The following is a 13,632-nucleotide window of genomic DNA, read 5'->3' as shown; positions in this document are numbered from 1 at the left end:
AAGTAAACTGTACACATGACGTGTAAAACCTCCCATTGACATCACAAACTAGAGGACATTTCCAGGTCTGCTCAGCGCCATGTTTCTGGGATTCAGAACGAGGCAGCAGGACTTCCGGTGAGGTGAAGCCACCCTGTGACCCTGTAAACAACCAGGCTTGTGAGTCCAGCTCTTCTGATCCAGTAGAAATACTGCTCTCCTCTCCCAGACGGTTTCACTGACAAATACTGCTCACTGGTTAACTCTGCCTGCGGATCACGCTGGAACATTTCTGCAGTGAAATGTCTGCTGCACAACCTGTACTTATTCGCTCGTACATCTCAGTGCATTAGTCAGTACAGAGACTAGTGAGCAGGAAGGGCCGCTTCACATCTCAGTACATTAGTCAGCACAGGGACTAGTGAGCAGGAAGGGCTGCTTCACATCTCAGTACATTAGTCAGTACAGGGACTAGTGAGCAGGAAGGGCCTCTTCACATCTCAGTACATTAGTCAGTACAGGGACTAGTGAGCAGGAAGGGCCTCTTCACATCTCAGTACATTAGTCAGTACAGGGACTAGTGAGCAGGAAGGGCCTCTTCACATCTCAGTCCATTAGTCAGTACGGGGACTAGTGAGCAGGAAGGGCCTCTTCACATCTCAGTACATTAGTCAGTACGGGGACTAGTGAGCAGGAAGGGCCACTTCACATCTCAGTACATTAGTCAGTACGGGGACAAGTGAGCAGGAAGGGCTGCTTCACATCTCAGTACATTAGTCAGTACAGGGACTAGTGAGCAGGAAGGGCCGCTTCACATCTCAGTACATTAGTCAGTACGGGGACTAGTGAGCAGGAAGGGCCGCTTCACATCTCAGTACATTAGTCAGTACCGGGACTAGTGAGCAGGAAGGGCCTCTTCACATCTCAGTACATTAGTCAGCACAGGGACTAGTGAGCAGGAAGGGCTGCTTCACATCTCAGTGCATTAGTCAGTACAGGGACTAGTGAGCAGGAAGGGCCTCTTCACATCTCAGTACATTAGTCAGCACAGGGACTAGTGAGCAGGAAGGGCCGCTTCACATCTCAGTACATTAGTCAGTACAGGGACTAGTGAGCAGGAAGGGCTGCTTCACATCTCAGTACATTAGTCAGCACAGGGACTAGTGAGCAGGAAGGGCTGCTTCACATCTCAGTACATTAGCCAGTACAGGGACTAGTGAGCAGGAAGGGCTGCTTCACATCTCAGTACATTAGTCAGTACCGGGACTAGTGAGCAGGAAGGGCTCTCAACAACAAGCCAGTCTGAGAAATCGGGACGGCGTTTCCCCTTGAAGAAGGCTGCCCGCACATGGGCACACCCCCCACCCCCCAGGTCAGACGCGTGGCAGCAGAGGCGCGGCCCAGAACTCTCACCCAGCGGGTCCTGCGAGCCGCGCTTGAGGATCTCCCTGTGCGCCGAGGTGACGATCACGTTCCTGCTGCCTTGCTCCCTCATCAGCTCCTCGATATCTGCGGGGGAGGGGAGGGGGGGGCTGTGAGGAGCAGCGCGTGACGGACGCACACTCGTACCTACGCCTTTAAAGCCCTGCGCGGGGGGGCATCGCAGCCTCACAGCCCTGGGGCACCGGGGTTCAGTCCCAGACCCGGGGTACTGTCTGTGTGGAGTCTGCACGTTCCTCCAGGTGCTCCAGCTTCGTCCCCACAGTCCAAAGGCATGCTGGGAGGAGAACTGGCTGGGAGGAGAACTGGCTTCCGGGGAAACTCCCCCTTGTGCAAGAGTGTATGTCTGCCCTGTGATGGACTGGTGTCTCCTGTCCACGACAGTTTTATGGGAGAGCACACAAACTCCACACAGAAGGTGCCGCGGGCCAGATTCGCACCCAGGACCCAAGAGCAGCAATAGGCTGATCTATCCACAGGGCGACAGGGGGCGCTACAGGAGGTCATTCTGGGCTTCTGCCTTAAGACTGTACAACGCCTCCACCTTGCGTCTGGGCAGAGGCAACACTGACAGGGACCTGTGTCTGGACTGAGCAGCAAACTGATACATCTGCTCTTTTTCTTTCCTGTTTACAACTGTTTGTTGTGCAGTAGATGCCAGGGACCCGTGCAATACAAGTATATTTATAGTCATATTGTGCAATCCGACTTTTTTGTGGACTGTTCTGTTCTGGTTTGTTCCTTGTGTGTTCCGGACTGGGAGTAACTTCTCTCTGTACTGATTGTATCGTCTGTGTTGTGTTAGTATTATTGTATCATTCGTGACACTGTGGCTGTGTTGTCTGTGTCAAGCTGCTGTTGCACTGCAATTTCCCTCAGGGGATCAAGAGAGTATCTATCTATCTAAAGGAAACTGGTAACAGAAAAGGGCTGAAGCAGTACTCGAGGGGAGGCGAGGAGGACACAAGTGTCCGACTCGCTTGGGAGACCGCTGGACACGTCAGCCGAGCAGCAGCCTGCTCTCAGCGCAGAGCGCCAGCTCACGAAACAGGGCTGACCGCTCGGGGGCCGGACCGTACCTTTGGAGACTCCCGTATCGTCCAGCTGGGGCAGGAACTCCTGAAGCAGGACAGGGGAAGAGGGAAGGGAGGGTCAGTACTGTGACGGGACACGGAGAAAGTTACCCCTGTGCGCCCCACGTACCCCAGAACATGACCCGAGTCAGTCACGTCCCCAAGTTCATTACTAAATTCCTAAACCTGGAACTGATGGGCATCTGTTGTGTACGAGCACCAACAGCCATAGACTATCATGTGGGAGAGGGTCACTTGTGTACTTATATCAGCATTCTCTGCCCATATAATAACAATAATAATTGCTTACACTTATATAGCGCTTTTCTGGACCCTCCACTCAAAGCGCTTTACAGGTCATGGGGACTCCCCTCCACCCCCCAGCAGTGTGTACCCCCACCTGGTCGAGGCGCCAGTCCGCTCCCCACACCCCAGCTCTCAGTGGGGAGGAGGGCAGAGTGATGGAGCCAGTTCAGAGAGGGGGGTTATTAGGAGGCCATGATGGGTCAAGGCCAGGGGGTGGAATTTGGCCAGGACACCGGGGTAACACCCCTACTCTTCTCGAGAAACACCCTGGGGTTTTTAATGACCACAGAGAGTCAGGACCTCGGTTTGACGTCTCATCCGAAGGACAGCGCCTGTTTACAGTCTAGTGTCCCCCGTCACTATACTGGGGCATCAGGACCCACACAGACCGCAGGGTGAGCGCCCCCTGCTGGCCCCACTGACACCTCTTCCAGCAGCAGCCTGAGCTTTTCCCACAGTGCATACTGCTGCGGAGACGAGAAAGGTCATGCCACGCGTTGGGGGGTCATTGCCACCATTTCGGGCAGCTATGAGGGGCCGGAAAAGGCTCCCACAGTGCAGTGGGGCCGTGCCCCCAGAAACCTGCTGGGGGACCCCACCGCCACTCAAACCTCAAACCCCACACCTGGGAAACGCCAGTGAAGGGAGTAGCCGCCGTCCTGCGGCGGGTCACAGACTTACAAACCCGCCGTCGCCCCCGTCCCGGTCCGCGGATACTCACCGACACCTGGTTCAGCCCGAACAGGGAATGCTGGGAGCTGCAGCGGACCGGCGGGGTGGAGTTCACCTTCCGGAACACGGTCATCTCCACACTGCCCGCGCCGTCCCTGTCGCGAGGGGGAGGGAACAGAGGGGGGAGGGAACAGAGGGGGGGTGTCCAGAGTTAGAAGGCTTGTATGACGTAGGGAGATCAAACTCTCCTCCGGCGATCAGGGTGTAGAAATCGGACTCTGGCCTGGGGTGGGGGGAGCCCCGGCTTGAGAGCGTTTTAAACAGAGGCCTGCTGTTGAACCTGACACCTCAGGGATGGCTGAGCTAAAAAGCCAGTGAAGTCATCAGGAACGGCCACTGGGCCATTAGTGGAAATATCTTCTAGGAGCCCAGTATGACCGGCAATGATCACGCAGGGGCAGCCATTCGTGGGGGACCAGGGCTGCACCCAGACTATTAACCCACTGCTGGAGGTCAGGACACTGGGGGGAGATGGTCTTCTCCTAGCGTCCTCCTGAAATGGCCACCTGCCTCACAGATCAAACCTGCGCAGGCCTGCGCCCCTCCAAGGAGGGGGGGGGCGAAGATCCGACTCCCTGGACCCGGCTCCGGGCGCCCTCCGGACACAGGGGGTCACCAGGCAGGGCGCGGCGCCCCACAGGCAAGGGAAGGGGACCCGGGCGCTCGGCTCGCCCCATCAATCGCGGGGTGCGGCATTAAGAACAGTTTCAAGGGCGTCACGCCAATCGACGTCCCCCCCTCTTTGTGCACGTTTCAGAGTGAAATACACCCCAATCCCAGCTATATTAAAATTAAGTTTAGAATCATTATCATGATTCTTATTGATCACAGGTGAGAGAGGAGCTGGGCTTTGGAAAACCTCCTCACGGTCACCAGGGGGGGGAGTGCTACCAGGGATCTAGTGTGGCGCCCCCTTGTGGCACCCCTGAGACACAATCCTGGCTAGGGCTGGGCGATAATTGGCTAACGATAATTACCGCGTTATAATTTTCCTCGATATAATTTTCACCAAAGTTCGATGAATACGTTTAGGATATGCGCATGCGCACAAAATACTGCGCAGACCGGGCAGCTGACGTGGTGGTGTTCACCCACACGGTGGTGGCAGACAGGATTGCAGTTAAGAGTAGAGAAATGAGCGATACTGAAGCAAATGTAGCACCGCCAACGACCAGCTCGAAGGACGATGACGTCGTCGGCAGAAAAGGCCATTCCACTTCGGTCATTTGGAGATATTTGGTCTTCTTACGATCAGACATAAAACAGAGCACTTTAAACTTTGCAGCCTGTCTGAGCCATCTTCCATGTGTGTGTTATCACACTGCAGTATTTCATTCTTCTATTGAGATATTTATTTTGTACGTTTCACTCATGCATATTTTGCCATAAAAAAAAAAGACTTGAACACTCTCAGATTTGTTGAATGTTCCTGCCGTTTGGCAAGTGTTTGTCGTGTTCTTAAAATAAAGAGTTGTTTAATTCCCCAATTCGCCGTCTGGCTTTCGTCAACTTTCACTCAGGAGAAAAAACCTGCCTTGAAAAACTTGAAAGAAATAATGATTTGACATCTATCGGGCTCATTATCGATATCGACTGATATGAACATTTTTATCGTGATCATGTTTTTGGCCATATCGCCCAGCCCTAATCCTGGCTATATAAAAGTTTAGAATCACTATCATTATTCTTATTGATCACATGTGAGAGAGGAGCTGGGCTTCGGAAAACCTCCTCACGGTCACCGGGTGGGGGGGGGGGTTTGCTACCCTGTGGCGCCCCCCTGTGGCACCCTTGAGAACACCCCCGCCAGGACTCACCTGGGTCTGCTCCCCTCGGGTGCGCCGGCGCCCCCGTCGCCCTCCTCCGCCCTCTCCGGGGTCAGGGAGGCCTGCCTCTTCTCCACGATCTCGCCCTCGTCGAACATGGCGTGCAGCCGGAAGTTCACCGCCTTCACGGCTGTGAAGAAGGCCGCCACCAGCGCGCAGTAGCCCCCCGCCACCGCCACGCTAGGGGGCAGCGCCTGGGGGGGGGGGGGGGCAGAGAGAGAGAGTGGTCACAAAACCAGGGCCCGCCGTCACGCCAACCCGGCCCCGCAGGATGCTGGGAACTGGCTTGGCTCAAAAATCACCCAGACGCAAAAAAGTCTGGGAGTAACGCACACAGGTTCACAGACACAATACAGCACAGGGCGACACCCCCGCGCTGCTAGAGCAGAAATCTGCCTCCGGCCTGGGGGGTGGGGGGGGGTGGGTATTGATCCCGACCCGGCTTGAGGGAATTTTAAACAGGCCCTGTTGTACCTGACCCCTCCGAAAAAGCTGAAAGGTGGGATAACATCAGCAGGGGACCATAAGTAGACTCTTAAAACCCCCATTCGTGGTCAAATCAAATCAAATCAAAGTTGATCTATCAAACGCACAACAATACGGCGTGCAGCAGTCGTTGCTGGCAGTGAAATGTCGTTCCTGCGAGCTCACAAAATTCACAAAAACACAAAAAGCGATGGTCATAATACAGCTGGACACTGTGTGCGTCTCCTTTAGCGTTCACTGGAAACGGCACTTCTCTGGACACCCCACTTAAAAGTTCTTTCCAGGTCATGGCAATTTATCCAGGTCAGGGCTGTGGGGGAGCCGGAGTCTATCCCAGCAGGCAACGGGCGCAAGGCAGGCTACACCCTGGGTGGGACGCCAGTCTGTCACAGGGCGCACACAGACAAACACGCCCTCACACCAGGGCCAGTTTTCCCGGCAGCGAATTAACCCCCCAGCCTGCCTCTGGATCAGGGGAGGTAACTGGAGCAAACCCAGAGAGACACTGGGGGGAACGTGCAAACTCCACACAGACAGCACCCCCCCGGTCTGGATTTGAAACCGGGGCCCCCAGCGCCGTGAGGCAGCGCCACTCACCACCCTGCCACCCTGTTCCTGACCCAGTGAAGTCAATTCGTTGGGAGAAATCCTGGTCCCGGAAGGGCCGGACTCAGACCTGACTCACAGCGAAGGGGGCTCAGGGGGAACAGTGACACACCCCCAGCCTCTCCAAACAGGCGACTGGATCAGGAGCCTCCGGGTCCAAGGCACCTTACCTCAAATCCCACCCCCCCCACGCGTCGGATGAGCCCCCCAAGCGCAGGCTCGCCCAAGGGTGGTGGGGGGTGAGTACGGGCCCCTTTCCTATTTGCCCCAGGGGGCAGAATCATGACGTGCCACCCTGCGTGCTGGTTTCTGGGGGCGCCTTTCAGCCTCCTGCCTAGACGAGCCCAATGCCCCCCCCACCTCCACCCATCGACCCCTGACCCCTGACCCCTGACCCTCGACCCACCTGCACGCCTGAACTCACCATGTACAGCAGGAAGGGCAGCGTGACCAGCAGGATCCACAGGTACAGGTGGAAGCAGTTGGAGAACGTGCTCTGGTGGGGGTCCACGTACCAGCCCCCCGTGAGGGAGGCCCAGACCCCCTGCCTCAGAATCTGCAGCACCTGGGAGCCCATGGCCGGCCGAGCCCGGGATCTCCCGCCCCTATAGCGCTAGGGCTCCCATTTCCGTGTGTGTGTGGAGGGGAGAAGGGGGTTGTTTTTCCTGTTTTTCTCCCCACACCAAAAAAAAAAAGGCTGAAAAACGTTCCCAGGAGCGTTTCCGAGTCCCTGTGTGTTTCTGTAACGCCGTGGAGACCTGCTCTGAGCTATCCTTTCCCGGGCCAACGGAAAACCCCACTACCGTTAGCACCGCGCTACTCAAGACGACAAAACCTAAGACACTATTACCCGGGGGGAAAAAAAAACCCAAAATAACAGCACCCTTCAGAGATCCGTGTTGGGGGTCCCCTCCCCCCTCCCAAAAAAAAATATTGCTTCGAAACGGGGGAAAAATGAACACGTCCCGCGGGAGTTAGTCTTCCCAGATCTGCCCAGATCGCGCTGGGCAGGATGTCATTAAAATCGTATTTATAGCGCCCGGCGGCTCAGCTCATTCGGGAACCGCTCGGAGCAGGCGGACTCCCCCGACGGGCGAATCCGTCAAATCACGATCCCTGAGATAAGTAGAAAGATTGGGATAAAACTGTAAACGCCGTTACTAGAGATCGATATGAATGAGACGGGTGTACCCTTCCCCGGCAACGCTCGGCTCGTATCGCCACCGATACCGGTATCGATAAAGAACCGCGTTTAACTGCGATCGTGTGCGGCTCCGATCGAGACGGACCCCCACGGGAAGCAGTCGATAGAAATCTACTCATCCGCGGTAAAACTTGACTTCCACGGTGGTGGTGGTGGGGACTGGTGTTAAGTCATCACACCGAATATCTTCTTGTTTTTTCGCCGACCTGTGAAAACCACCCTCCCCTGTTTTTGAGCTTGAATTGGTTAAAACCGAGCGTCTCGCTTACGAAAGGTCGCTCTTTACACACCCCGGACGCTAAACCCAGGAGAGACGATCTTCTCCTTTCCCTTTTGTTAAAAAAAATATTTAAAGTCGAAATCTTAAAGCACCACAGTAGCCTCCCGCCCCCAACCCAACACACACAAACACGTCCCGTCACCCCGAGGAAAAAAAAACCCCACAGCTGACCAGTAGTGTTTCTTCGGCTATGCGATCCGAGATCAAGAAACAACAATGAGATTCCAATTTAAGAGTTAAAAAATAAAGATATTTCAGGGGGATCACCGTGCAGTTTACGCCACAATTTTCCAGATCACAGAATCCATTCCTTCTCGTTTCCCGATCCCAGCGTTTTCCTCATAATTTCCCCCCCTCTTCCGTATCGGAGCCCAGATTCTCCTTTTTTTTTCCTTGAGAGGTTTTTTTTCTTCCTCCCGAATCACGGATAGCAAAAATAAGCGTAATTTTCCTCGTCGTCTTTTTTCCCTTTTGAGAAGAAACGCCAGATGTGGTTTTTTTTTTGTCTCTGTGGGTCTTCGTGAGAGAGAGATGAGCGGAAGGAAAACAATATATATAGATACACACACACACAAATCCGTCGTATTACGTAGGAATAAAAAAATATAGAACGTATTTCCCTATCTTTGTTTTAATTCCTGAAAATAATCCAGTTTCTCTCAACCCCACGAAACTCCTCCTGTCGAATTCGCCCCTTCACACAGGAAGCAAACGCCCACCGACCGGAAGAGGGTAAATTCGGCTCTTTGGTTGGCTGGGGAACCTATCGATCACTTAACCAAGGTGTCTGATTGGACGTGGGGGGGGATACGTCCAAAGGCTCCATGACCTCAATTACTGGCTGTCGGAATTTTATGTCGTAATCCCACTGGCTGCCTTGATTGTCAATCACAAAGAGATGCGTCTTGTGATTGGCGGAGGGTGAGCGCAAAGGCGGGGGGGGGAAGGAATGACCTCAACGTTTACGACTGGGAAACAAGGCGTCGCTATTGGTTAAAAGGACTCAAGGGTTTAAATTCTGATTGGCTAAGCATAGACACCGTGTTCTGAGACGTACTCACAGGTAATGCACTTATCTGTGTGGGTATGCTATAGCAGTGTATGCTGAAAACTCCCAGTATATTTCTCTTCGATTGGACGGAGTTCTTTTACTGGTTATCGATTGTCAGACCTCCTGAGGGGTAAACGTTTGGCCGCGAAACGTTGGCAGTTTCCTGAGTGCCGGAGCACAGCTCGATTTCACGGATAGTGGGGTTCTGTCGTATAGGTGGGGGTCAAGACAATTGCAGGGTTTATTATAGGCCAGAATGTAAGGTCGAGTACAAGATTGTGCTTAATGGCATCGTGGAATATAGGTTCGTCTTTCACTTCCGGGGTATTTTGTTTTGTAACTAACCATTTGATAGTTAATAAATGACTTGCCAAAATGGCATTTACTAATTGAATCATAGCCTGTACGTAGTCTGATCCAATGCCCTGAGGTGCCACCCCTGTTTTTCCACTTTGATTCTCTCTCCTGAAAGCGAACCACCTTTCAGCTCCTTTAAGGCCATAACATTGTATAAATCAATAGCCTGCAGCCATATCACCCTGCAGCTCCCCCCTGGCAGCCCCACTGGAGACTCAGCAGCTGTGAGCCTGGTCAGTACCTGGAGGGGAGACTCCTGGGAAAGCTGAGGCTGCTGCTGGAAGAGGTGTTAGTGGGGCCAGCAGGGGGGGCTCACCCTGCGGTCTGTGTGGGTCCTAATGCCCCAGTATAGTGACGGGGGACACTAGACTGTAAACAGGCGCCGTCCTTCGGATGAGATGTAAAACCGAGGTCCTGACTCTCTGTGGTCATTAAAAATCCCAGGGCGTTTCTCGAGAAGAGTAGGGGTGTTACCCCAGTGTCCTGGCCAAATTTCCCCCCTGGCCTTTACCCATCATGGCCTCCTAATAACCCCCCCTCTCTGAACTGGCTCCATCACTCTGCTCTCCTCCCCACTGAGAGCTGGGGTGTGGGGAGCGGACTGGCGCCTCATCCAGGTGGGGGCTGCACACTGGTGGGGGTGGAGGGGATCCCCTTTACCTGTAAAGCGCTTTGAGTGGAGGGTCCAGTGCCCACTCACACCTCTTCCAGCAGCAGCCCAGCTTCCCCGGGAGTCTCCCCTCCAGGTACTGGCCAGGCTCCCACCTGGAGCCCCCCGTCCAGCAGGTATCGTAGGTCACTACTGAACCACCCCATTCTAAAGCTAGGGAACAATTCCATTGCAATCAACTAAACCGGTGATCTGTGCAATTCAAGTAATTCAAGACTAAAATCGAAGTGCCCTTCAGCCCTCAATGCAAACGATCCTAGCATCCCCTCCAGCTGTTTCTTGAAAGAGGCCAATAACGCAGCTGGGCCACCTGCTGCCCACCCCTCCCAACCTCGGTGTAAAGAAGCGGTTCTCGTTTTCCGCTTCTGATGCCCGCCCTCTGGTGTGTTTCCACTTACACCCTCATGTTCTTTCCCCGTTTTGCCCTGAAGCAGCCCCCCTCCCTCCCCCCGCGATCGCCTTGCTGGTGCCTTAAAGACTTTGTTTCCTGTTGGAACCGATTCCAGGGCGACCAGGCTTGTCCTCGGGTCCCCTCCCCTGTCCACAGCGCCGTTCCGTCCTTCAGTTCCTGCCGGTCCTCCTCCAGTCCAGCCAGGCCCGGGCAGGGTGCGCAGATCCTCCCCTTTGAACAACTGAGCCGCGGAAACAGTCACATCCTTCCTCTGCAGAACTGATGACTCAGCTGTGGACGGAGCCGGTGGGGGTGGGGGGCGTGTCCCAGTTCTTGTGTAGGTGGGGGTGGGTGGTTAGGATGTCCCAAACTTACCAGCCAAGGCAACGATCACCCCCACCCCCCACCGTCTCCTCCAGACGCCTGCAGAACAAGTGTGTTATCAAGCTGCGATACAGAGGAAATGCAGCATTTCCTTGCAGGCCGGGCAGGGGAGACAGGACTCCACGTTCCCCACCCCCATCGGCTTCGAAAGCACCCTCCCACTGGAGAGGGATTAGGAGAGACAGCTGCTGCTGCATCCACCTTGCGCTCTGGAGTGGCTGTAACTGTACCCCCAGATAAACTAGGGTACCAGACCCTGGAGCTGACCCAGGAACCAGACACCAGGGTCTAGAGCTGACCCAGGAACCAGACACCAGGGTCTAGAGCTGACCCAGGAACCAGACACCAGGGTCTAGAGCTGACCCAGGAACCAGACACCAGGGTTTAGAGCTGATCCAGGAACCAGACACCAGGGTCTAGAGCTGATCCAGGAACCAGACACCAGGGTCTAGAGCTGACCCAGGAGCCAGAACCCAGGGTCTAGAGCTGACCCAGGAACCAGACACCAGGGTCTAGAGCTGACCCAGGAACCAAACACCAGGGTCTAGAGCTGACCCAGGAACCAGAACCCAGGGTCTAGAGCTGACCCAGGAACCAGAACCCAGGGTCTAGAGCTGACCCAGGAACCAGACACCAGGGTCTAGAGCTGACCCAGGAACCAGACACCAGGGTCTAGAGCTGACCTAGGAACCAGACACCTGGGTTATGAGCTGATCCAGGAACCAGACACCAGGGTTTAAAGCTGACCCAGGAACAAGACACCAGGGTCTAGAGCTGACCTAGGAACCAGACACCTGGGTTATGAGCTGATCCAGGAACCAGACACCAGGGTTTAAAGCTGACCCAGGAACAAGACACCAGGGTCTAGAGCTGACCCAGGAACCAGACACCAGGGTCTAGAGCTGACCCAGGAACCAGGCACCAGGGTCTAGAGCTGACCCAGGAACCAGACACCAGGGTCTAGAGCTGACCCAGGAACCAGACACCAGGGTCTAGAGCTGACCTAGGAACCAGACACCTGGGTTATGAGCTGATCCAGGAACCAGACACCAGGGTTTAAAGCTGACCCAGGAACAAGACACCAGGGTCTAGAGCTGACCCAGGAACCAGACACCAGGGTCTAGAGCTGACCCAGGAACCAGACACCAGGGTCTAGAGCTGACCCAGGAACCAGACACCAGGGTCTAGAGCTGACCTAGGAACCAGACACCTGGGTTATGAGCTGATCCAGGAACCAGACACCAGGGTTTAAAGCTGACCCAGGAACAAGACACCAGGGTCTAGAGCTGACACAGGAACCAGACACCAGGGTTTAAAGCTGACCCAGGAACAAGACACCAGGGGCCAGAGCTGACGCAGGAACCAGAACTCAGGCCCTGGAGCTGACCCAGAACCCCCCAGCATTGTCTTTGAGCTGTGGGAGGAAACTGGAGGAGCCCACATGAGCCGGTGCAGAACATGCAGACTCCACACAGACAGCACCCCAGGTCAGCAATGCCCACCACTGCCCCACCATGCCACCCCCCCCGCCAATACAGTTCTGTTTTTGGATGGGAGGGAAATAAATGTCTCCACCCCAGTTTTATTTTTCCTGACAAGGCAATTGTTTTAAAAAAAGTTATTAGTGGAAAAAAAAAAAAGCAGGCAAACAATGGCGTCTTCCGGAACGGTCTTTTCCTGGAATGAAGTCCGCTGTGAGTCGCCCTGAGAGAGAGACTGTGGCTGTCGGACTGGCCCACTGATTGTTCTGAGAGGTGCACGGAGAGAGTCTTCTCTCACACTGTTGCTCGCTGTTGTACTTTGGCAATGTTGCACTGGTCACAGCTGGACACAGAAACTGGACACAGGCAGACCTGACTGCCCACAGGAGGCAGGCTCAGTGACCACAGCCTGGTCATAGAGACTGGACACAGGCAGACCTGGCTGTCCAGAGACGACAGGCTCAGTGACAACAGCCTGGACATAGACTCTGGTCACATACAGACCTGGCTGTCCAGAGAGGACAGGCTCAGTGACCACAGCCTGGCCATAGAAACTGGACACAGGCAGACCTGGCTGTCCAGAGAGGACAGGCTCAGTGACCGCAGCCTGGCCATACAGACTGGGCACATACAGACCTGGCTGTCCAGAGACGACAGGCTCAGTGACAACAGCCTGGACATAGACTCTGGTCACATACAGACCTGGCTGTCCAGAGAGGACAGGCTCAGTGACCACAGCCTGGCCATAGAAACTGGACACAGGCAGACCTGGCTGTCCAGAGAGGACAGGCACAGTGCCCACAGCCTGGCCATAGCCACTGGACAAAAGCAGTACAGCTCCCAGATACACTTTGGATGAGACGTAAAACCGAGGTCCTGACTCTCTGTGGTCATTAAAAATCCCAGGGTGTTTCTCGAGAAGAGTAGGGGTGTTACCCCGGTGTCCTGGCCAAATTTCCCCCCTGGCCTTTACCCATCATGGCCTCCTAATAACCCCCCTCTCTGAACTGGCTCCATCACTCTGCTCTCCTCCCCACTGAGAGCTGATGTGTGGGGAGCGTTCTGGCGCACTATGGCTGCCGTCGCATCATCCAGGTGGGGCTGCACATTGGGGGTGGTGGAGGGGATCCCCATTACTTGTAAAGCGCTTTGAGTGGGGTGTCCAGAAAAGCGCTTTATAAGTGTAAGCAATTATTATTATTATTATTACTGTGCTAAACGTTTCTAATCGTCTTCAGGCAGCGCGCTGCGGGTTTGAATCTGTGTGCGCAAGAGGAAGCGAGGAGGGAGGGAGAGAGAGAGAGATGGTAATTTGTCATCTGAGTCTTCCCTTTTTAAAAAAAAAGTTTCGAAACTCCGCCCTGTG

At 54.6% G+C, this 13,632-nt stretch overlaps 1 protein-coding gene across 1 annotated transcript in view; it reads right to left on the bottom strand.

Annotated features, from left to right (window-relative positions):
* LOC148646709 (pecanex-like protein 3) overlaps positions 1-8,635 on the bottom strand; it is a 43,515-nt gene extending 34,880 nt beyond the window's left edge. Inside the window, exons 1-5 of the mRNA XM_088608877.1 lie at positions 6,873-8,635; positions 5,348-5,550; positions 3,520-3,625; positions 2,499-2,538; positions 1,393-1,488 (exon numbers count right to left, since the gene is read on the bottom strand). Of these exons, the coding sequence (XP_088465003.1) occupies positions 1,393-1,488; positions 2,499-2,538; positions 3,520-3,625; positions 5,348-5,550; positions 6,873-7,025 (598 nt within the window). The 5' untranslated portion in view covers positions 7,026-8,635. The remainder of the gene's footprint in view (positions 1-1,392; positions 1,489-2,498; positions 2,539-3,519; positions 3,626-5,347; positions 5,551-6,872) is intronic.
* Positions 8,636-13,632: the final 4,997 nt, after the last annotated feature.

The sequence above is a fragment of the Lepisosteus platostomus genome, chromosome 16 (assembly GCF_059453375.1).
Source record: "Lepisosteus platostomus isolate fLepPlt1 chromosome 16, fLepPlt1.hap1, whole genome shotgun sequence".
In the NCBI taxonomy this organism is placed as follows: domain Eukaryota; kingdom Metazoa; phylum Chordata; class Actinopteri; order Semionotiformes; family Lepisosteidae; genus Lepisosteus; species Lepisosteus platostomus.
The sequence above is the reverse complement of the archived record's forward strand: the minus strand, read 5'-3'. Positions and strand labels throughout refer to the sequence as shown.